This window comes from Rhinolophus ferrumequinum, chromosome 16, assembly GCF_004115265.2.
Source record: "Rhinolophus ferrumequinum isolate MPI-CBG mRhiFer1 chromosome 16, mRhiFer1_v1.p, whole genome shotgun sequence".
NCBI lineage: Eukaryota > Metazoa > Chordata > Mammalia > Chiroptera > Rhinolophidae > Rhinolophus > Rhinolophus ferrumequinum.
The window spans coordinates 45,764,773-45,790,857 of record NC_046299.1 but is presented as its reverse complement, the minus strand read 5'-3'; the positions used below and the strand labels follow the sequence as shown (position 1 = coordinate 45,790,857).

At 35.6% G+C, this 26,085-nt stretch overlaps 1 protein-coding gene across 3 annotated transcripts in view; it reads left to right on the top strand.

Annotated features, from left to right (window-relative positions):
* Positions 1-26,085, top strand: part of CTNNA3 (catenin alpha 3) — a 1,431,866-nt gene that overhangs the window by 713,307 nt on the left and 692,474 nt on the right. For all 3 annotated transcript variants that reach the window (XM_033130597.1, XM_033130596.1, XM_033130595.1), the window contains exon 9: positions 8,151-8,303. In XM_033130597.1, the coding sequence (XP_032986488.1) occupies positions 8,151-8,303 (153 nt within the window). The remainder of the gene's footprint in view (positions 1-8,150; positions 8,304-26,085) is intronic.

The window sequence follows — 26,085 nt, the reverse complement described above, 5'->3', positions numbered from 1 at the left end:
TACCCTCAGGGCTGTCCTCCCTGTTGGTTGCATGGCTTCTATTCTCGATCTTCTTCAGGATTTCGACCCCATCTGCTGCTCTCAAGACTTGAAATAGTTATTTCTATAGACTATGAGCAATTTTGTCTTTCATGCTTATCTCTTCCCTTTATGCCTTCAACAAAGTTATGCACAAAGAGCTAAACTGCATTTATTATCTCCAAAGCTTTCGGAATCATTATTTTCCTAAAACAAACAAACAAACAAACTGAAAACAAAAAACAAAACTCAAGATAAAGCAATCCCTTATGTGTAGGATTACTAGTTTAGCAAATAAAAGTGCAGGATGCCCATTTAAATTTGAATCTCAGATTAACAACAAAGATGTTTTAGAAGTATGTCCTAAATATTTCATGGGGTATAATTATATTAAAAAAAAATAGTTGTGTTTATCTGAAATTCAAATTTAACCAGGCATCTTATATTTTATCTTCTAATCTTACCTGTATTTCTACTTCACTATCATCAGTAAAATATAGAAGGAGCATGGGGGATTACTAATACTTTTTCTCACAGTCAGGGGGTGTTTCCAGCTTGTTAGAGAACTGCAGTGTTCCAGAGGTATGAAGATTCCCTGGGGTTTCACAGGTCAACATCTTCACTGTTTTGGTTAAGTGTTGCTACTTAACAAACCAGCACAAACAAAAGCAACCATTTTATTATGTCTCATGATTCCGTGGATTGGCTGAGGCCTGGCAGGGCCCCTTTCGTAGTGTTTTCACTTGTGGTCTCCCATGCAGTGGCAGTCACATGGTGACTGTGTCGGGGTTCAGAACTGGGTATTTGAGACCTCAGTGCCTTTTCTTCTTCCCTCTCTCAGTGTAGTGTTCAATATCTGAGGACTTCTTCATTTGGCTTCTCTCTCCAGCAAGGTAGCCTGGATTTCTTTCAAGGCTCCAAGAAAAGAAAGATGGAAGCTGTTAGGCCTTTTTAATGTGTGAGCTCCAAAGTCACTAGCATGTTGTTTCCTCCATGTTCCATAAATTAAAATAGTCACAAAACTTTCTCCAGGTCAACAGGCACAAGGAGAAGCAAAATTTCTTGTGGGAGGAGTGGCATGAGTATATAGGAAGGGATGGAATATTTAGGAGCTGTCTTTGGACACATCCGTGGTCTTCAGAGTAAGAGCCGTGGCTGCTATGATTCATTCTCACTATCCTTACTTGCCCTCCCGGGACTTCATTTTCTGTACTGATGTTTATGCTTTTGGCAATAAGAAAAACTAGTTTAAACAGCAACATGAGTCATAGACACCTCTTCTTATTCTTGCAAAGTTTAGCACGCAGTTTGCTTTAAGCATCTTATATGTACACTTCACACGAGAAGGAGGAATCCACTACCCTTAAAATGTTTCTCCTTGGAATAGTTAATGCTCATCTATTGTGCTATATCTGGTTTTAATAAAAAAGAAACAGAGCCCCTCTTTATACACGTTCATCCTAATTCCCTAGCTTACCCGTGGGTTATCAATCAGCAGCACAGAAACGTTTTAGCTTTGGTTCAGAGAATCATTGGATTTCATCTCTGAGGAATGAGGTAGATTGCTTAGACATATCTGGAGAGAAGCAAATTACACATTTTGGAGCAACAAGATAGAATGTCCCAGGAGATGACTTAGTGTTAGTTTGTTTCAACCTTTTTGCTCTATGACTTTAATGCCTTTTGTACTTGAGAACAAAGACAAAAGTCCTTGGCATGGTGTTCCAGATTCTCGATAATTTGGCTCCATCTTAATCCCTGTGATTCTGAATGTCCCATCTCCTTCCATTTTCTTTCTCAGTTCTTCTTTCTCACCACACCAGCATATTAACCTGTTCTCTGACTAAAGAGTCTACTTGCTATTAACCAAGTTTTCCATCACCTTTCTCCCCATCCCCGAATGCACATGTGTCTTTGACTATGTGGCTTGTTCAACTTGGTGCCTTCCCTGCTCTCCTTACTCCCCCCACCCAACCCCTAATAAATCGAGGAAGTTCAAGACTAATGTAAAGACTACTTCTCCCATGAAACCTTTGCCATTTTCACCAGCTATAATTAATCTTTTTTCTTCCCAGAGCACTTATAGCATGTATAGTTCTATTATAGCAGTGATCATATTTTGCTAGTATTTTTCTGTTTTAATGGATTTTTCTTCCCACTGGGTTTTCAATCCTTAAAATGATAGTTATGACAACATCTCTCATTTAATAAATGCTTTTCAAAGCTCTCTACCAACTCTAGTCCTTACATTATTGATTTTTATCCCTGAAGCAAGAAATAACACCATAGTATCATTATCTCAGTCTCTCAGGTGAGTCAATTTACTGAACATCACCCAGCTAACTGGTAGAACCAAAGTCTGAGCCCAGATCCATTCAACCTCAGCCTAAATTTGTAACCACTACCCCATGGACCTGGAATAATGTCCTATTCACCTTCAAAACTTCCAATGCCTAGTACACTGATTTTACTACATAATATTTTCTTTGTTATCTTTTATTTTACATGTGCTTTTAATTTAAATGTTATTTTTCCTTTAGTCTCCTTTCCCATTATTCACTTAAGAAATGCATACTTATTAAAATTCTCAATAAGAGAGGAAAATTTTTAAACCTCCTAAAAGTTAAAATAATTCAGTATATTCATTTCTACCTTATTATGCAGAGTGAAACACCTTTGATTTCATTAAAGGCAAGTAGTTTTTTTTATTTATTTCTATTGAGTAATAATTGTCTATTTCACTAATGCCAAAGTAAAGACTTGAGGTATGTCAAATAAATTGGGATTGTGGTTAAAGCAAACAAAACAAAAACTGGATTAATTGTTTAGTTGTTGAGTTGCTGAATTGCTATATCCTTCTCTTCTTTCTGTTGGTAATACCAGTGCCACACTGAGATAAAATATGCAGGTTTTTATACCTCTTCCTCATCATTCTTATCATCAAATAATATTAAATATCCATAAGATATAAGTCCCATTAAATTGACACAGTAGGCATATGCTGAATTAATTATTAGGTAATTTAGTTTGTATTAGTCAATTGAGTTTTGAAAGTTATATTTTGCTATTTGACTTAAATTAAAATATAAGTTTTTCTAGTTCCCGGAGGATGATTTTTTTCTAAAACATTTTCTCTTCTTTCCTCTTCCCCTCATAATTTCATTCTTTCTATTCCCTTATGTGATGGTGGGGGTAGGAGGGTAGGGATTTCTTATAGTTCTCAAACACAGTTTTCACTTTGGGATTTCAATTGTAAAGAAATACATTATTTTTTATTTGCGATCCCAAACCACTTATATCAGTGGGAGATAGAAAAGTTGATGTTTCAAAGCCTTTTATTAAAGTGTAGAGAGAAACGATGAAAAGCGCCTCGGTTTGGTTTTGTGTCTGACACCTTTCATACACGTATTTATTAAAAACATATACTTCTTAGCTCCTGTTGGCCTCCATTAACTTCAAATTTTAGTTTTGTGACCCCTAAGGGTTTCCTATCTCTACATTGGCGTGCTGGATTCTTCTTTGAAGTTTTTTGTCTATCACCCAAGTGGAAGGAATGAGTTGTTTCATTAGGCAGGAAAATAATATCGAAATACAAAAAATGGAGACTGCTTAGATATTTACATAGATATAGATGACTGTACAACTTAAATGAAAACAATAATCCATATGCATATGTCAGAACACACAAAGGAAATTACTGAGCATAGCATTCAAGGCCTTCTGTGTCTTGCCCTTACCTGCATTTCTAGCTCTACCTCTCAATTCCCCCAGTGTCATCGAGGGAGTGGCCGACTCAAACCAGGGGTGTGCAAAAACCGAGAGGTGGTCCGCTTGTCAGTGGGTAGTTTATGTAGGGCATCAGGGTCTGTTACTTGGCACATGACCAAACAACATGAACGCCAGACAAATGTGTCAATTTTATATTGAATTCCCCTGAAAGTAGATCCTGAGACCAGGGCCTTACTGCAGGGCGTTCACTTGGGAGGTGATGCCGAGAAGCAAATGTAAAAGAATGTGAAGTGTATAAGAACAGGCAAGGAAAGAGGAAAGGATACACTATTGAGATTGCCACTATACACAACAGGAGCTTAAGGGACTCTGAAAAAGGACGTAATGCCTCCAAGAATTGTCTGATCCATGGGTGGAGGCTGGGAATTTTATCCAGTAGCTCCCATCCTTATTGATTGAGGCTTGCTGCCAGTGGTGTTGACACCCCAGAACTTCCAGGATGTTTGTGCCTGGGCTGAGAATCTCAGAGACTTAGAGCAGGCCCTGAGAAAGAATAACGAAGAGAAGCATGGCATGCACTCAAGGTGGAATGTCTTCAGAGGGCATGTAACTGCTCCCCACAGCAAGAGCTGAAATCAGAGACTGGTCTAGGGGATGAGCTGTAAAGCACCAAAAGCCTCTAATGCAGTCCATAGTCATAACTATGAATATGATGGTAAATGATCAGGAATCAGCAAGATAGACAATCTGGTGAGAAAATTGTAGTTTGGTTGCATTAATTGCTCTGTTTGTTGTATGCATAGGTTAAGATACTTTCAAAGTGAAAGATATTTCCCTGCCTGCTGACTGAGCTATCTCTTAAAGGTATCGCTCATATCTAACACAAGTCACCTATTTCTAGCCATTTTTTTTCTGTCATCTTTTTATCTTTTTGTCTTATTTTGTTCTTTTTACCTGAAATGCTTTCCATTACCTCCACTGTACCCAATGAGATTCTATTTCAATCCTCACTCTACTACTGTGTTCTAGTAACACTAGATACTTGTGATGTCTTGAGAATCTTTCTATTTTTGTTGCTTATAATAGTCTCTATTCCTAAAATGTTATGCTTCCCATTTCCCAGCTCCATCCATTTAACATTCTCTTCAGCTTTGGAAATAGAATACATCCTTACTGAAGCCTTCTTAACCATGACAATCAGAGTAAATTGCTTCTCATTCATTTTCACTTCTTTTAAGGTACTCATCACTCCTTGTGCATTTCTCACTCCTTAATAGTTACCCTGTCTTTGTCATCCTGATATCCCCCAGGTTACCTAGAATGGTGCCTTACCCTTAGATAGAAAGCTCAAAATATATCTGTTAATTTGAATGAATGCACAATTACAGAAAAGAAGATTTATTGTGCTCATTATATTTGACATTATATTATGTCAGGTAATTTCAGCTCATTTTGCAACAGGATTTTGAAGACATTGGCATAGAATGTATGTGAAAGCTCATTTTCCAGCCCTTTGGTCTTGTCCTACTGAACATAATACCGCATTTGTGTGGTATATCTTTTCTCATTTAGTTGTTATATAGTTAGCAACATGCCTTTGGGGGTGGGGGGCATGTTTCTAATTTGATTTAATTTTATAAAAACTGTGATTTAGCCAAAGAGTATATTTACTTATTCTTTAATTAATTGTAAATCAGTTGTACCTCAAGCCTCACCATTTCAATATGTTTTAACACTTGTGTGTGGGATACAGGCTTGAATAAATAGCAGGGACAATATAGTTGAAAACCTTTAAGAAATTAGAACATACAAACAACCAAAAAACCAGGGGAGTAAATACCATTAAGATGAAGGGAAAACAAAAGGTAGTAGCGCAGAGAGGATAGGCACAGACCACAGCAAATGTATCCAGTGCTGAAATAAGATTGCTGTGATTATTTAAGTATTTAAAAATACTGGTACAATGTGAGATAATTGTTATTCTCTATCTCTCTAGCTTTTTGTATGGTGATAAATCAAAATGTATTTTTTTAAAAGCACAAGAAGACAATTTGACTTTCTGGGTATGGCTATAGATGGGAACAAACATCAAAGTCTTTTATATAAAAAACAATTTATCTTTAAGTTAAACCTGTGTCTCAGTATAGTTAATACAAAGTCTTTCTTCTTCATGTCTCAAGTTACTAGGAACAGGAGTTTATTCTCACTGTTTTTACTCTCTTGTCTCCCATTCACTCTTCAAACCATAACAGTATGTCTCCTGCTCCATTTTTTCCACTGAAACTGATCTAAGTTCAGCAATAACCTTTTAGTGGCCGAATCCAATAGACAAGTCTTGGTTATTTTCATTTAACTTATCTTTAAAATTAGACTCTGAAACCTATTACCTTCTTGAAATTTTTTTACTGTCAGGCTCCTGGTTTCCTTTATTGTAATATTTAATGACTCCCACTCCTCCACTAGATTATAAAGGACCGTGCATTTCCGTCTTGGCATTTCTCACAATACCTTGCTCTTGGCAAAAGGTAAAGAAGGAACGGTGTTCCGAAATAGCTGTTGAATTGAATGAAATCAAATACACAGAAAAGAAGATTCAACAAGTTAATAATGTGGGTCTTATAATTGTATTTGGTAGGATAAGTTCATTTGAAGAACACTGATACAGAGACTTATTTGAAAGTTTCTCCTTCAGTTATTGGTCAATTGCTCTCTTTGTTTCTTGACTATTATCTCAGTCTCTTTTTTAGGTTTTACTCTTCCACCTGTATGACTCCCATAAATGGTAGTATTTCCTAAGATTTCATGCTTGGACATCTCCTCACAGTGCATTTTCTCTATATGATCCTATCCACCTCTTTGGCATGATTTGCCCCCATATGTATGGTGGCTTTCATTTGCATACGTCTAGTACAGATGTCCTTTTAACCCTCCTTCTATACATTCTGGTTACAAGTGAAAGAAGAAAAGAATGAAGGGGAGAGATGGTCATTGAAAACTGTTCCCCTTCTGAAAGAGTCTTTCTATTTTTCTCTTATACATCTGGAACTAACACATCTCATAGTTCCCAGCTCAAGTCCTAACTTATGATCTCTTGCATGACTTACTTGGTCCATTCTTTATGGATATCAAACACATTGTTCATTCATTCAAAGTCTTCCCCTTGCCTTGCAACCCCTTAGCACTCTACACCCTGTCCTAATAAGTGCTCAGTAAATATGAATTAGTTGTCATTTATAATTTGCCCTTCTGCATGCTAAGTAGAATTTTTCCTTGGAGATTTCCTACAGCCTTTGTGAAATTGTTGGTAGCCAGAAAATTTCACTATTCTTCTAAGGAACCTTTTCCATCTTAGGCAGAGGTGTTTTTCTCCCAGAAATTTATAATCATTATGGACTTATTATTCTATAGTTATTACAGAAGGATAGACCATGCTTTTTGTTTGTTTGTTTTTATTCAGCTACATCATTTGACACCTTGAAAATGTGTTATTAATTCTCCTGTAATCCAAAACAGGATGTCTTATTGGTTTTAAAAAATACCCTAAAATATAATTTTCACAAAAGGCAAATTATAAATTTCCTATCTGATAGCTATTCATCTCTTTGTTTTATTGTATAGAGGTTATTAAATTAAATGAGGGAGTGACTTTGGGGCCATTCATGATATTGTAATCCTTTAGGGCTCAATATTATAGAAATACAATGCATTAATTTTCCAATGCATTTTAAATTTCAGGAAATATCTGCTGAGTAGAGTAATTACCTGATTGTCATTTATAAGCTTACACATAATCTAATTTAAAATAACTAATTGTAGCAGAATGTTACACTTGTTTAATAATTTAAGGTGTGAGGGCAAGAACAATTAATGCAAATGAAGACAATTGGATATCAAACTCATTTATTATTTTCCTTGCTCTATTAATCTATTATCAAATGGCATCATTGGTGATCTAACTTGGTTTAATTACCATGGAGTGTACAATTTAGCTAATCAAAATTTATCATCAGTTCCTCCAACAAGGTAGAAAACATTTCATAATTTTGTAATTATGAAAATACATGATGTACCATGTTTATACATGTGCATAAACATTTCACTAGTGTAATTTTTTGAAGAAAAAGTAAAGCATTATCACTTATAATCTGAATTCTGTGCGAAGTACAATTAAAGAAAAAAATAGTGATTTTTGAGAGCAAGAGAGCTATTATTGTTCGATGATTTTTTTCTCAGATATTTTGCTTGTTTTAGCTTTGTGACATACATACACAGTCTTAAATATCATGATTTTAGGAATTGTGAAAAAAATATATATAAAATGAATTCTGTAACTATTGAGAGTATAAAAAATAAAAATAAACTATTTCCTGATTTTATAAAAAGCTTGAATTTTCTATTCTCAGCTGCGTAAAGCTATTATAGATCATGTGTCAGACTCCTTTTTGGATACGACAGTCCCACTTTTGGTTCTCATTGAAGCTGCCAAGAATGGCCGGGAAAAGGAAATAAAAGAATATGCTGCGATATTTCGTGAACACACCAGCAGGCTTGTAGAGGTAAGTGAGCTAGAATTGTAATTACTCTAAATCCAGGAGAATGAGGCTCTCATTCCCCATGTACAATTCAATTGTACTTAAATAAAAACTTGACAACTTGTTACAAATAAAGCCCAAGGTAATATGGAAGTATATATGTTGAACTGTATAAACCATTCCCATTGAGTGGCAAAAGGAGTAATTTATTTAGAAAGAGCTATGGAACAATAACCAATGTTGTTTTTTTAGGTTCATATTTTTTCAGAGCTGGACACATAATACTGGTTAAATGCAGACACTTTGTTTTATCCTTATACTATTTTCTTCCCATTGTAACTCAAAATTATCAAATCCTCTATCTCATGTAATTTGTTTGTTTGTTTGTTTGTTTGTTCCTCTACCATCTTTTCATGGCTTTATTACTCCTTCAACCTTTAAAATAATATTCAACTATGTAACGAGAGTATAGAACAAGAATGTAGGATATGCAGGGGTAAAGGGATCCAGAATAATTAAGTAGGGCTGGTGAATTGATCCATGTCTTAGTTGGTGTAACAGCAGATGATAAAATTATAATTCCTTCTTTCTTGGAAACTGAAAACATGGAAATGCCCTATGATTTTGGGATCAGGATGGCATATTGCTGAAGGAGCTATGAAGTACTTGGCGATTCCTAGGAGACAGATAATGGAACCTATTGTATTAGAATAAATAATGCAGCCACAATATAAGAACGAGCCTGACTAGAAGAATTTCCGACACCAGTAAGGTGATAATACTCACCAGACCAAGAACCAGTGGCAGGAATGGGGAAGTGTGATTGACCGGATCTGTATACCAGAGCTGATGTATTGCTGGTACCTCTTACGTTGACTGTACCAACTGTCTATGGCTAGTGTCTATTCTCATTGTCAGTGCCCAGGCCATACTGGTTATTAAATGTTTTGATGGCGACACCTTCCTATCCTGGCTATGAACTCTGGTGAAATGTGTGTTTGGAGGCCCAAATTGCTGATAAAACTTGTGAATTAGAAGTAGTTACCACCTCAGAATCACAGCATTCAATATAACATCTACTTAAATAGAGGACTTTACCAACATCTTTAATGAGGCTCCACAGGGAAGGAAGTTTCCAGTGTAGCTATTACAGCATTTACACTGCAAAGTCTTTATGGATCCCAGTTTTCACATCTAGAAAAAGAAAGGAGTAGATAAATAGATGATTAGTAAGATCATTTCAGTTCTTAAACTGCCCCACTTCCAACTTTGAAATCTCCTTTGAACGTCCCAAGAATTCTCTGAGAAAACTGTTACAAGTCCCATTGGCCTTATAGGGAAATAAAGGTACAAAACCCAAACCAGCCTAATTAGAGTCAGAGCTGATTTCTAGATTAAAAAAAACTAATTCTTTCAGTTATTTATTATTTATCTGGTTTCATGTATTCCTTTTTATACTCATTCCTCAAATATTTAGTAATTATTTCCACAGGAAAGTGGTAAGAGAGCACAAGGAGGGAACAGGTTGTTAAAGGCACCTAACTAAATATAGCTGCTGACAGTTGTAAAAATTTTGTCTTAAAATATGTTCTCTAAGCTCAAGGCACACTAAATTGTGAAAACAACTTTTTGGGGAAATATTCTGAAAGTAAAAGTTGGTTTCTCCTAATAAACTTGCATCCCTATTCCTGTTTCTTAGTTTAGTTCTTCTATGAAACATAAATCTCAGGAGGCACTCAGTAAAGGACTCCTTTATCACATAATTTGGTGGGGAGTTTTATTTATTTCTTCTCTTGGACATTTTACATTTCTGAAAATTCTAGATTTAAAGAGATCACTTTCATTCATCAGAATTTCCCCCAAAATAGTTGAACTAAGCAACTCTTTCTTCTATGACACGTATTACTAAGATACTGCTTTCAGAGAACACTTGAGAATGCTACTTTAATTTATTCCCAAATGGTGGTTTACTATTGTGTAGACAGAGCTCAAAGAATCTGTTTGAAATTTTTAAGGATTTTGAAAATTCTGTATTATATGTGAATGTTGAAAGATTGAAAGATTTTGGAATTTTGAGCTATTTGGGGAATGAGATTGCATCTAATTTAACTCTGTATGTACCCTTAACAAGTTATAATAAGATTATGCTAGAGTTGGAGTCTTCTAGTTCTCACTCTGGTATTTTTAGAAACTAGTCAAAGTCATCTTCAGTTCCAGTTTGCTTTTACTACATAGAAAACCATCCCCAAACTTAGTGGCTTAAAACAACCACCTATTTATTCTCTCACTGATCTATGGGTTGACTGGGCAGAGCACTTCTCACTTAGGGTCTCTCATGTGATTGCTGTCATATATTGGCTGGGAACATAGCCCTATCAAAGGCTTGACTAGGCTAGACATGCAATGGCACATTCACATGACTGAAAGTGCACGTTCGCTGTCAGCTGGGAGCTTAGCTATGGTTGTCGACTAGTGCATGAATATATGGTCTCTACGTGTGGTTTCAGCTTCTGGCAGCATAGTTGCTGGGTTCTGGGATGAGAAGTCCCAGGAGCAAGCCTGAGACAGAAAGTAGAAACTGACATTCTCTTAAGGCCTGGGCCCAGAAATTGGCAGAGTGACACTTCCTCTGTGTTTTATTTGTCAAAGCAATCCCAGAGCCAGCCGAAACACAAGGAAGGGGTGGCAGGTGGGGGCCATGAGACTCCACCTCTCAATGAAAGGAATAGCAAAGTATTTGTGGCCACCTTCAATCTACTACACTTCTCAGGGCTTCATTTGCTTTATCGATACAGTGAAGGTCAAATACGATAATGTCTAAGGCCACAGACAGTTTCTAAACTTCTGTGACCTAACAAATCATTTTTACAATTGAGAGACTTCTATTTTTGTAAGAGATATAGACATAAGAGAAAATGAAATGGTTTTTAAGTATACTGCCTGCACACTGGGTTCGTTATCAAGGAAACAAAAAGAGCATTTATCTCCCAGGAAACTTCTTTTTTGAAAGGAGCTGTCTAACCGAAGAAACAGAGAAAAATCATCATTAATTTATTACAAACAGTGAGACAGAAGTGTCCATGACAGAGTTTGGGGATATAGGAAAGCTCCAATCTATCAATTTCACTGGACATTCTGAGTTCCCTTTGTATAGATTGCTTACCAATCTTCTACCTCTCTTCTTCCTACGACCCCCCTACACAGACATGCAAATATACCCATCTTATTCTCAAGCTGGGTAATTTGACATAGCTGGGCAGAAAGTCTACCCAGAAAGATTCTAAGTGGCTTCAAGGAAAAGCTATTTTCAACATGTCTGGGTTTTGATACCTCAACTATGTTTGTCTGTGAAATCTAAAATCGGTGAACTTGTTGAAGTAAGACATAAATGGAAAACAAATCCACTTTTAAAGAACTCCTATCAGATCTTTGAAGAAAAACTCCATGCTATTAAAGGGACATATTAGATAATGGTTAACTTGTAATTTTTCCAAAAAAAAAAAAAAAAAAAGATAGTAAAAGTGGAACTGAACACAAAGCAAAAAAATTAAGTATTAAGAAATTATATGAGTAATAATTAGAAAACCAAAAGGATTTGGTGTGTTGGAGAAAAGAAATGGGAATGAGGAACAGAGTGGCCAATAATGAGCCCTGAACATTCCCATTCTCAAGAGGCGTCATGTCTGAGGTCTCTTGTTATATTAGCATGTAGTCTGTTACAAAATTATGCAATGATCATGGGTGAAATGATGGTTATAAAACCCTGGGTAATACCGATAACTCGAGGACCTAGATTCTTATGACTGTTTTATTTTTTGCTAAACTAAGTAACTAGAATGCAAAGCTTTTCCTACTTTGAACATTCAAGTTACTCTGTGATTTTGGATCCAACAAGCCCCAGTGGGAAGGAGAAGCAGGAGTCGAGAGGTTTGCATTTTAAAACTCATCTTCACTTAGTGATTAGCAATTAATGACAAATGTGCTCATTGAATTGTGCTTCCCAGCACTTTGATCCTGTGTGGATGGTGACATAGGGCGCCATTAACTCTACTGGCTTCCACCAACGATACTTATTAACCAGAAAGTTTAAAACATTAAATGTGTCTTATAAATGAAAATATGCATTAATTCTAGGAAGTAAAGATTTTCTCTTGTGTCACTTTGAGCCTCTTCAAATAGCAAAGTCTTTACAGTTGGTGCCCAATAAATCTGTATGGAATGAAGGAACACATGCATAACACCAACTCAGTTATTCTTCGCTCTAAAAAGTTGACTTTGGGGATTTAGTAACTAGATTTGAGTCCAATTATTTAGTAGAGTACCTCCCTACTCTGCTGTTCTTGGATACTTTAAAATCATTCTTCACAGTGATTTAGCAAATGCCTTTGCCATTAATTATCAAAAACAGACACTATAAACCCTGCTCCAGTTTCCCTGAGAAGGAGTTTGTGACAATTTGATAACATCTTTAAAGAACTTTGTGTTCTTTAAAGAACTTCAGAGATGTAGTTTGCAACTTTAATGTGGTAATATAACTGTTATTCAGAAGAGTGCCATTACATTCAACCAATGCATTGTTTATTATAATGGCTATTATTTAATATTTCTCTAAAATTAATTTTTAAAAACTCCACTATTATTTTTCAATCATAGTACAGTTTGTTCTCAGCAAGTCCGTTCATGCTGAACACAACCAAATTATAAAATCTCCAGTTTATCCCATGGTTTTTGCCATATTAATTATTGTGAAATATGACTGTGTTAATCATTGAGGCCTGAAATTTTTCTATAAATCAGAAAAGTTTCTCTATGTGAAAAGCTAGCTTCGTCAGTGCTGTGACTTACTCATCAAAAATTCATCTGTCTCGTTGCACCTTATTTTAGTAAGTTTCATGGGAGCCTTTCATCGAAAAGGAAAAAGTGGGTGGACATTTAATTATAATATTTCCTTCCAACCTACAGAGCTGATTGTTCCCACTCACAAAATGGTGAGCCAGATTTAGCAGAGCCCCGGAGCCAGAAGAGAAGGCTTTAGAGGGGACTCACTGGTTGCAAGAAATGCTCATTGCTTGCTATAGGTCTACTGAAATCTTTGCTTGTTGACAGAATGCTGTTTTAGTGTCACACATTGTCATCAGCTTTAATTGTCATCTGTTATCCAATAAGAATACTCAGATGTTCGGTTATAAAGAAATAAAGCTTTTAGAGTTCCCTCCCATTTCTCCTCCTTCCTCCCTCAAAAGAAAAACAAAATAAGTAAGAACAAACCCATACTTACGGTTGTACACAAACCAACAACTCTTCTCAGTGAGCACCTTGGCAGCTCTCCTCTTTCAGGAGGAAGAGATGTTACAGCTAAGTCAGAAATGCCCTTCCTTCTGTAGAATAGAGCACACAGGTGTGACTGCCCACTCCCTGGATTAGAAACTGCTCAGCATATTAATACTCTTTCTGCTAAAACACATGATGAGAAGGATCCTTAAAAACCTGAATGTACAGTGAGTGATCTTTCCATGTTTTAGAGATTTCTTTATACATTTTCCATTCCTGGAATACAGGAAAAGGGTAGTGCTACAATTATAGAAAAGTCAGAGACTTTCCACAATCAAAAATGGATTTTTAGAAAAATAGAATATTAGTGTTTTGAAATTAAGAGGGGGGAGAGAACTATATGGGATTAGAGTATTATGGGAATTGAGCATGAAGTAGCAATATTTACATCAAATCTTGAAGACTAGGCAGGAGTTGGATTTGAAAAACGGGAACTCAAAGTGGAGGTTAACAGCATGAATGAAGGCACAATTCTCATTCCTGTGTTCCAGGAATATAGTAGAAATGAAATCTAGATCACTAAATTGGCTGAAGCATGTAGTGGAGTAGAGGCAGTTGATAACAGCCTTGGCTATCTGATGCCAGGGTAAAGAGGTTAGATTTCATTTTATAGAACTGGATCCAGTAATGGATTTGGAGAGCTGCATTTGCTTCTCATCAGGAAAGCGTCCAAAGGGAAGTCGTATTTTAGGAGAGTTTGTGTATGGACTATTTTGCAATCTGGATATAAAAATTTCTAACCCCCAACAATTAATTTGGATCTTATAAGCATAGACTGGCATTTAAAAATTACTGCATTTAAAACGTAACTTATTATCATACATAAAAGAGAAAGAAGAAAACTAGTTTGAATAATGAAATTGGAACAGAAAAGCAAGTACCTCATCGATCACCAGATTGATGCTGTCTAGTAGAAATAGAAGGCCACATACAAACCATATACATAATTTAAAGTTTCCTAGTGGTCATGTTAAAAAAAAAAAAAAAAGTAAAAATAAACAGGTGAAACTAATCTTAACACTGTTTTGTTTAATCCAATATATCCAAAATATCATTTCAACATGTAATTGATATAAAAACTATTAATGATATATCATATATTTTTGTGTCCAACGTCTTAGAAATCTGGTGTGTATTTTATACTTACAGCTTATTTTAATCTAGACTACTCATGTTTTAAGTGTACAACAGCCATGTGTGGCTGGTGGCTATGTACTAGACAGTGCGGTTCTAGATAGATGATTAGCACATTGAGGACAAGAGTGTATTCATTCATTCATCCACCCATTCAGTCATTCATTTATTCATTCATTCAACAAATGTGTCTTCAGTGATTAATGTGTGCCATGTGCTGTGCTGAACCCTGAGAATACTGTCTAGAGCCTTTGTTTTTGTTCCCCTGGCCTGATATATAGTAAATGCAGCATTCAATAAATCATTATTGAATAAAGTATATCAAGAAATGATATAGAATGTCTATTATGCCTATAAAAATCTTAAAAAATGGTAAACAGCATGACTTATTGAGTAAAGTGGGAAATATGGAGACAGACTTGGGTTTGAAACCTTGCTTGATGTTCCTGGGAAGGTCGTTTCATATATCTTGCCTCTGTCTTCTAAGGGACCTACTCCATTGTAAAGTGAAGATAATAGTAAGAGCAGATGGGATGACACATTAATGTACCAAATGCCACTTAATGTGGATGGACATTGTTGTTCAGTGAATATTAGTCTTTTTCTTTTTCCTCTATTTAACATGTTTTCTTTCTTCCTTCCTTCCTTCCTTCCTTCCTTCCTTCCTTCCTTCCTTCCTTCCTTCCTTCCTTCCTTCCTTCCTTCCTTTCTTCTCTTTTAACAAAATCTTATCTAGAAAGAGATCACTTGAATCTCCAATACCCTGATGAGCAATGACATTTTCCTTTTGAGAAACTGATTTTAAAAAGTAACTTCAAATATACTGTAGTTGTTGGACCTTGTATTCAACTTCCAAATATAGGTAAAAGTGTTTTTAGGAACACTAACTGGCCAAAAGATGCCATGTGCAAAAAGTTCCTGTAGAAATTATATACCCAAAGTTTTGACTTAAAATTAATTGGCGTGTGAAACTTCTCTGAAACTAGAAACTTCCCAATATTACTCCCCATAATGGTATTTGGCCAAGAGTTAAAAAGCAAACTCACCAGCTGATAATTACTAATGAGTACTCCCAGGTCAAGAAGCCAAACTTTGTTTTAATCACCAGTCTAATCATGTAACTGGGACAGATTTATTCCTTTTAATCAATTCACTATTCCACTCAATTTAAAAAAATAAATCTGTAGTGAGTTCCTACAATACGCTGTATAAAGCTTCTCTGTACAAAGCCCTACTGTTCAGAACCTGGTTTCATTTTTTTCTTTTGTGTTTTAAAACAGATGAATTTTGCTCTTCTGCTTAAGCAACTTCAGCAAATCACGAAACCTCTCTAGAATGCAATTTCGTGATCTTTAAATGGAAAATGTGGGATTAAATATTCTTCTCCATTCCTGGCATTCAAAATTCTAGAAACCAGAGAAGAGTTCTTCTATTTATTTTGTATGTGTAGATTACATGGTAGTAGATGGAGGAAGCTGGTTAACCAGAAGTATTGAAGGAGTGGTTATTTTATGGCTTTTATGGGACAAAAATAATCTTTTTTAGATTAACCTTCTTTTCATTAAAAAAGAGAAAAATAAGAGAAGTAAATATAGTCAAGTATATAAAACATTTAGTAATATGTACCAGCATCATGCAAAGCACTCTATACTCATTACCTCATATGTCAATGCTCACAATGATTGAAATTAATACTTTTATGAACATTTTGCTGATAAAGAAATGCTGGCTGAAAGAAATTAAGCAATTCTCCTAAGGTCACCCCGCTAATAAATGACAGAGTAGGGAATCAACTCAGTTCTATAAATGATAGATTAAGGGAATAAAGGTAGCCCATAAATCTAAAAATAGAGACTAAGCCCAAGTTTTATATATTTAATTCCTTGATGATGAGAGGAAAAACCTTTCTGAATGCTTTTAGACAAGAGACCTGCTATTAAGTGGATCAAGCTGCAAAAATTCCAAGAGTTGCTTTTATTTTATTCTAAGAATCTCTAATCATATTCTGCTTTCTCTATCTAGAGAAGCAGAAAGTCAGACGCACACATTTATGCCCATGAAATCGTCTGCATGCATTCTTTATCACTCTTAGGTAACTGCTTTGCTTACTGATTAGTCCAGAATAGAAGATCTAAGTGAGATCAGGCATCATCTGCTGAGAGTACAAGTAATCCATTTGGAATTTTATTGTTTGGATCGTGGAATATATTTTGCCTTTTTTTTTTAAAATGTATTTATTAATATTATTGGGGTGACATTGGTCAGGAAAATTATATAGGTTTCAAGTGTATATTTCTATAATACATCATCTATATATTGCATTGTGTATTCACCACCCAGAGTCAGTTCTCCTTCCATCATCATATATTTGAGCCCCTTTTCCCTCTTCTACCTCCCCCTCTCCCCACTTACCCTCTGGTAACCTCTAAACTGTTATCTGTGTCTATGAGTTTTTCTTCTTGTTTGTGTTGTTTCTTTGCTGCTTTCCGTTTTATATCCCACATGTGAGTGAAGTCCTATGGTTCTTGACTTTTTCTGTCTGACTTATTTCACTTAGCATGATAATCTCAAGATCCATCCATGTTGTTGCAAATGACAGTATTTTGAGTTTTTAATTCAGTGTGATGTATACTATATATGCAGCTTCCTCGGTTAGTCCACTGAAGCCTATCGAGTCCCTAGTAGAAGTTAAGAAATTATAGAACATCTTATTCGTCTTGTTCCTCACCTGAAATGCATTTAGAGGTGCCCCTGACCATCGTTCAGCTGCCTCTCAGCTTTGTGTGCAGCACATCCCTAAGGGAGGGGCAGAAAATTCAAGTGTTTACAGGAGCAGACGAATCAGTAATGAGTGAAAGGGCTCAGAGGGAGGACCTGCGATGCAATGGAGAGCTCAGCCCACTCCAAAGGGCCCACCTCAACTCATCTTTGGTCAGTTATTGCTGTGCATGAATACAGGCCCCGTGTTATCAGACATTACAATTTCTTCACAGAATCCAGAAATACAGATCTTTATGTAAAAACCTGTTGATTTCTCATTGTAGACAGCTAAATTAATTTAAAACAAAATAAAAGCTAAAACACAGTGCCATCATTTATGCCAATGCATAACACTAACGCCCACTAGTTTTACAATCGCTGCTCTAAAATCAAGTTTGGAAAGAGAAGCATCAGCAATATGGGTTTTGTCAGCGATGTAGATAAGATCTGTAGGATGCCCTGTTAGTGAGAATCAGATATTGCACCTACATGGTAAAATGCAGGAAGGGAACTTGGTTTGGGGAAGTGGGTTCCTTCCAGTTTTCTTTCTTGTAGTGGTCAATCTTGAAACGGGATGTGGATTGAAAGGGTTAAGGGCACCGAGCAGATCAGCTTTTCACTCTTACTGTCTCTCTCATTTGCAAGCAATGCTAGGGTAGGCATGGGTTGAAAGTAAGGGTGATCTTTCCAGAGGATCATTGTTCATGAGTATGTTAGACCTGAGGAAAGCTATAGCTGTGTATATTCAGAAAATCCCTTTCGTAACAAAACAGTTAGGCTGGGCTCTTTCTGCAAGTTGGTAGTGAGTTCTGATGCTGTTTAAGAAATGCTCCTGTTACTGAAAAACAAAGTCAAATTTACTTTGCATTCCATTGATCACTTTGCCTAAAGTATAAGCACCATGCAAACAGAGTTGGGTTTTCTAAGTCACTCTTTGGCATTTTTGGTGAAATTATGTATGGGGTTCCAAAAAAAAAAAAAAAGGCAGAACGTCCTCACAGATTTTGACTTCTGTTCATTGAATCAGCCTAGTAAATAACTACTACAAATTCTCTTTCTCTTCCCCCATCTTTTTTTTTTTCACTTTAACTCTCCCTCTTTCACTCAAACCATTGGTATAGTCAAATTATTACTCACTGTGTCAAAAGAAAATATCTAAGTTTGCTTTATTTTTTCTTTGTTAGCTACATGATGTCTAAAGAGCTTGAATTATGTTTGCAAAAAGCCATCTATTCCTTTAATATATGTATACTTAAAATAGGAGCTGTGCTGGGTGCTGGGTTTTCAATCACAGACAGAGAAAAGATAGACTTTGCCATTTTGGAGCTTACCATCTAGGATCAGTGGTTGCCAGGGGTTGGGGGAAAGGATGAATAGATAGAGCACAGAGGATTTTTAGGGCAGTGACAGTATTCTGTATGATACTGTAATGATTGATACAAGTCATTATACATTTGTTCAAACCCATAGAGTGTAAAGCACCAAGAGTGAGCCATAATGCAAATTCTGGTTTACATTATGATTTATGTGATATGATGTGTCAATGTAGGTTTATCAGGTGTAAATAACAAATGTACCACTCTGGTACAGGATATTGATAGGAGAGGTTATGCATGTGTGGGGGTAGAGAGTATATGGGGAATCTTTGTACTTTGCACTTAATTTTGCTGTGAACCTAAAAGTGTTCTAAAAATAAACTTCATTAATTATTTTATTAATTTTTAAAGTTCCAGGTAAAAATGAACATATTGTGGTGTAAAAAAAAAAAAAAAACACACACACACAAAAACAAAAAAACCTAAGATAATAAGTTTTATTTTTCAATGTCTTTTGTTAGTGGACATATTCTCTTATCTCTGATCAAGAGTTGATTAATATTATTTTAATATTTTTATATAAACACTATGCCCAGAATCTCCAGGATATTAGTTAGATAGGTGCTGTAGACATCTGTCAACTAGCAGCAAGTCAGATATAAAATATACCTAGGAAATCATCCACAAGAGGACATTTTACACTCGAAACAGCAGATTTATCTGATTTCAAAAATTAAACAGTTTTTAGCAACATTGCTAGGACCAGAGGAGAAATACTAAAGCAGTAGTCTTTTTTCAAAAGATAACCTTGAAGTCAGAGAAAATGGCTGTGGAATTGCTTTATAAGTTTGGAGACTCACACATGGGGCAATCTTGTTTTGAGAACTTTGAAGGCTTTTAATCTCCAGATGTGTACATTTTATGTTATCATCCTTTTCCAATTTCCATAGACCCTTTGCATTAGATTTTCCTGCGTAGATTTGGCATGAGGTAGTGCTGATGCCTTTGACGCCAGAGATGAGTCGATGAGCTCTGTGGGAAGAACTGACAGCCGGAAGCACAGTCAGCAGCTTTCTTTAAGAAATGAACCGTCACCATCAATTCTTCTGTTTAGATGTCTGGACTGTTGCCAGTATACGAATCCCATTTGACCTATAAGTTCATGACAGTGGGAGGAAAAATCCCCTCATTCGGTACCTAATTTTATTATTTTTATGGTTGTTATAAGCCTTTTTAATAAGCAAGAGGAAGAGGAATGAAGAAAAGCGTAGGGATCACCCAATATCCATCTGTTTCTGTGCTTGTTTCTAAGATACCTTCCTCCCTAAGAATTGTAGCCGAACAACCCACACTAGAGTAGTTATTTATGACAGGTGTAGGAGTCTCCTTTTTTGGAGTCCTGTTTTCTAAATCTTCCAGCATATGAAAACCACATTTCCATGACAATCCACAATGTCACTTCTGGAATTTGTGGTCAGTCTCAGACATTTCTACAGGGACCTAATAAAGATTAGACCTGAGATGTGACTGGCAGACAGCTGAGTGATAGTGCGTAGATCAGTTTTCCATAATTCAATCTGTGTTCAGAAGATTCACAGCTCTAAAGCTACCTGCTGAATTCAAAAAGGACTGTAGTGCTGCTGTGAGCGTGTGACCTGCAGGCAGTTTTACAAGAGCCAGAGAGATCTCAAAGCTTCTGTGGTGTGATCATTACCGATGCAGATTTAGCAACTTCTTGTTCACATGGCCATGATTAACCACGTAGTCCTGAAGAATTTCCCGCGTATTTATTATTTGCTTAAGAGTAGGAATGGGGATTTTTTTCGACCTGGTGCACATACTGAATACCTTCTCTTTCCAAGATAAGGACTACACAGGAAAAAGTAGAAACATTAAGACTGGAAATAATACACTTTCTAAACTTGTAAGCAGTATCCAAGTAATATAAAATAAAAATATTTATTTTTATTTATTTATTTAATTTAGTTAATTAATTTATTTTATTAGTTTCAGGTGTACAAAACAATGTAATACATATTTATCATTTATATCCCTCACACAGTGATAACCCCCCTCTCCCCGTCTACTACCCCTCTGACGTCGCATATAGCCATTACATTTCCACTGTCTCTATTCCTAATGCTGAACTCCACTTCTTGTGTCTCTATAGTATATATATATACATATATATATACACTATAGTATATATATGTATACATATATGTATACATATATATGTATATATATACATATATGTGTATATATATATACATGTATATATATACATATATATGTGTATATATGTGTGTGTATATATATATATATATATATATATATATAGAGAGAGAGAGAGAGAGAGAGAGAGAGACATTCATTATTGTTCAGCTTCAGCTCCAGGTATACAGTTTTTAATTAGGTCCTGTTCCTGGCTCTGTCACTGAACTACGGACATTATGCTTTTGGGTAAGTTATCATCCACCAGCATTTTATTTCTGTTGTGCCTTCTGTCTTCATCATCTTGATGGATGACATATTTTTCCTCTTGGCTAATTCTTTGAGATTACTGACCAAAAATTTACAAATATGCAATTAATAAGCTCTTTTACCAATCACAACTCTGTGATACTGTCTCTCCAGCCCTGACACACACATGCAGAGACACACCACAGTGCATCCATTTTCAGTTATAAGAGAAAGGTATTTAAAGTTGTGGAAACAAACTTTTAAAGATTAACCCTGTGGGGATGAAAATAATTGTGCTAAATTTGACACTCATGGAGAGTTAAGGGAACTCTCACTTTACATTCTCCCTACCTCTGTTTTTGTGGACAGATACAGAAGTTGTTTCCTAATATCCCCTAGGGCAATGAGTGAAATTCTTTGTGATTCTGTGTCTTCAAATGCAGAATAGAAATAATACTACCTTACAGAGTATTGTGAAGATAAAATCATATGGTTAACATACCAGGACTTAGATAAGAAAAAAAAATGCTACGCAGATAATGCTTATGTTAATAGCTCTCCTGTGTAAGTGCTTATGTGTGCCAGACAATGTTATATACATTATATCATTTCAATATTATTTTCCTCCTTTTATAGAAAAGGAAGGTTAAAAATGGTGAATCAGTTTACCAATATCACACAGTTAGAAGATGGCACAGCTGACTTGTGTGAACAGGTCTGAATGAATTCAAGCCCATAATCTTTCTTTCTATTATACCTTTTATGGACATTCTTCTTTGTCTTGAAAAAATGATTTTTGCCTTGGAATCTATTTGTCTAATATTACCTAGTAATGTATGTTAGCATTTACTCTGACAAAATCACCTTTATTACATCTGATTGGACAGGAGGAGACAGCCAAATAGAAGAGCCTAAGAGAACTTCTAGTCTGCATTCTTTATTTTTCAAATAGGAAAATTAAGGACCATGCCTAAGGCATACTGTTACTTGGTACAAGGATGATTTCCAGAGCCCCCTACTGTAAATCACACTCATATGCTCATAAGCTCATGTCTTTTCTTGGAATAATGTTGTATGTCTTCTCTTTAGCGAAGTCATCAGCCCCTGAACTTCTGGCTCTGTGCATTATCAGACCATCCACGTATGGAGCATATAGTGGTTATTCTGTAATTGTTAATTGAATGAATGAGTAACTGTGAATACAAATAGAGCAGGCCTGGCTTTTAAAGGATGGTGTGCTGACAGTCTAGTCCTTTAAATATTCTGTGCATCTTGACAATGTGTTTCTAAATAGTAGAGTTCATGCCAATAAATGAACTTGTTCTCTGGTGTGATTTTTACCAAGTTTACTGGTCATCCTTGAGCAATTGCAGAATAACCAAATACAAGGAAAATCTGGACTTTTTACATTAAGTTGAAAATATTTAGAATCTATGTTGATATTTATGACGATGTCAAACTTGAAAAGGCATGGAAATTGAGGATAACAAAAAAACATGACTCACTGTAAAGAGAGCACAGACCTTGTTGTGACTGATCACTAGGTACATGGAGACTACAACATGGGGAATGAATGCAATGGAGTGCGAGGGAAGAGCTGGCTGTGAACAGGTGACCGAGTTGTTGCCAATCCATAGAAAATAATGAAGCCCGGTTCTTAAATTGTTACTCTTGGCTTTTAAGGAGCTTCTGTGTTAGTGGTTAAAAGAATTTAGCACTTAGAATTGAAGTAAGATATTTCAGAGGTCATTAAACAATCACTTGGGGGTGATGACTCCTGAAAAACTTTATTGCAATGCATTTCTCAATATAAAAAACCCTTAGAACTCCTAATGAAATAGTAATTACACTTCAAATTCAAGAATAAACTCAAATGAAAAGTTTCATTTATTGAAACACAAAGGAGGCTTAATTACACTGATTATTTTTCTCTGTCATTTGGTAAGCGTTTTATTTTGAGTTGATGTGTTAAGGTAATAATCTATTTTACGAAATAGTATTTGAGATTTTCAACTAACCAAACTAGCCAATTATACGCTAACATAAAGCCACATTTTTAAAATATAAATGTAAAGCAAACAACTTTTCTCCACTAACTTCTGAGTAGCCAGTGACCATTAGATTATAACTAGAAAAAGGTAATACAGAACGATAAGTACAAAGAGGGCAGCACTAAGTCACAAGACAAATATTCTTTCCTCACTGACTAAATGATTGAGCTTGATAACGTGTAACCATCCCATTAGATAAATATGTGGCAATAGATTATCTATAAAATGATTCTAGCACTAAAATTCTGTTGCTTAATTCTGTGATCCAAGAAACAATAAATATCATATGCAAATAACATGATTCTATGTCCTCCATAATAAATGATTTCTTAATTATTCAAAGGAATGGTATTTTTGACCAATTCAAAGCAATAGAACCTGTACTAAGGAGAAATAAACAAACAAACCTCTCATAACAAAATTACCTAATAAGTCCTTGGTGCATCCAGGTTATCTGTAAAAACTTAGTAAGTGATTATTATTTTTTTCAGTATGTAATCAGATCTTTTAGAAGAGATAGATCTTAGAGAATGATTTTGTTCCATGACAGCAGTCACTTTTCTAGAGGCTGCAGCTCTCCGACCTACGATTTACTCTCTTCCCCATTCCTCCTCTTGCTTTTCCTCCTGTCTCTCCTTCCTTCTCTCTCGAGTTCTCATTTTCACTTTCTCCAAATACATTCTTCCTGTACAATTTTCTCTTTTATCAGGAACTAGAAGCATTTCATGCCAGACATTTTAAAATCTGATTGAGTGTATTACAGTTTTCCTTACAGCAGAAATATGAAAGTCATCTTTTTGAGAATACAATTTAGTGTCTCTTCAAAGTGGCTCTAGAGTATCTATCTCAGATTAACCACAAGATGTCTCATTTTTTCAGAAAGTATTTACAAAATCTATTAATGGTAGTTAATTTACATATAAGAAATCTTTTACCTGCAAGTAAAAAGTCATATCCTAAAGACTTTATTAGTTTTATTTGTTGAGGTCTATCCTGTTTAGAGCTTAGCAATTGCTCTTATTTAAATAGATGCAATGATGAGTATTCACATTTTATGTCTGAGGAAATCTCATGACCTATGTTTATTCCTGTAAAGACACATATCTTTTTTCTTTTTTTTTTTGTTATCAATATAACCAGCCAGTGGGGAAGTGTTTTTGGTCCGTCAGGCCTTTTGATGCTCCTCTGATCATAATGTATAAGTAAATGCAACTTTGGCCTGTGTGCTGGACCATTCTGTATCTTATGTTCCATAATTTAATTTTATAACCCTTTATTCTACATCAGTGGTCTACTCATAAGTGGTTTTGATCCTTCATGTTGTTATTCTAAATTCATGAGTAAATGGTAGAAAACTAGGGACAAAAGAAATGGTATAAAATGTAAGCCTAGCCTATTAATTAGCAGTGTAAAAAAATAGGCAAGAATAAGATACGCGTATATTAAAATGTTTTATATCTGGATATACTGACTCATGAGCTAGTGAGAATGACAAAGAAAAAAATAATTAAGAGCACTAGAACATGCCTTTTGTCTTCCTAATTAGCTGTCTTTCTTTATGTATAAAAGAATCTTGGCAAGTATGAAATATAACCTAACAGGCCACACAAACACTTATCCAACATGTTATAGAGCAGGAATTCATGCACTGTATAGTGAGTTGTATTAGATATCCTAAAAGTCTGTTTCAGCTCTGAAAATCTGAATTTGTGTATTGCCAGTCATCAGTTTAAATGACTGTTGCGAATGGACATTATCCTTCTTGAGCCAGCACTATATAAGCCACTCCAGGAGGCCTCCCTCACTCTTCCGGGTATCAGACCTTTTTCTCCTGTGGTATTCACAAAGAACTCTGATAATGTCTTCAGGCTTTATACTTTGACTTACCTGCCCTTTACACAATGAGAGATTTGGGTTTTCCTGGTCTTGGGAAATTGTTTATGCAGGCCCTTTCCTTCTGCGTGGTTATTCCCCATCAGGACGTGTATAAAACCCACTTTACTTTCCAGTTCAAGGGCCAGAAGCCTTCCATATTTACATTAGAAGGCATTGCTTTCACTTCCTAACTCTGCGAAGACATCCTTTTAAATTTTTTTCATTATAATTTACTTTGTATTATAGCAGTGGTCTCCAAATTTTAATGTTCATAAGAATCACCCAGAGGGTTTTTTAAAACAGCTTCTTCGGGTGGCTTGTTTAAACAAAGCTTCCGCTTCACTAGGTAGAGTTGGGACCATGAATTGACATTTCTAACAAGTCCACGGCTGCTGCTTGTGATGCTCCTGGACCACACTCTGAGAACAACAGTACAATCTCCGGGGAGAGTTTTGCTTCTCGAAGTTCAGGGCAAGGTTGTTTTTCATCTCTCTAGTCTCCAAAGTTTCTTGTTCAGGAAATGTTCTATGAATAAAGGGCTAAACAGGGTCGGGTAGAATTTAATCATGCTTCTATTCTAACTCATGAAACCTCATTGTAATAATTTCGTAAAGATGGGGGTGGGGAGAGGCAATTCAATTGCAAAACCAGCTTCTACTTATGTTTATGAGAACAACACATCTGACAAGGAGACAAGGAAATGTCCTTTTTACATGGGGAAAAGATAACTATAGAAAGCAAAAGAGAAATGAACAGAGCACTTTTCCATTTCATTTAAAGGGAACTTCCATGTGCTGGAACATACAAATGTGTTAATTCCTAAGATAATTGGAAAGACAGGAATACTTCAATGTATAAAATAAAAATAATTTGACA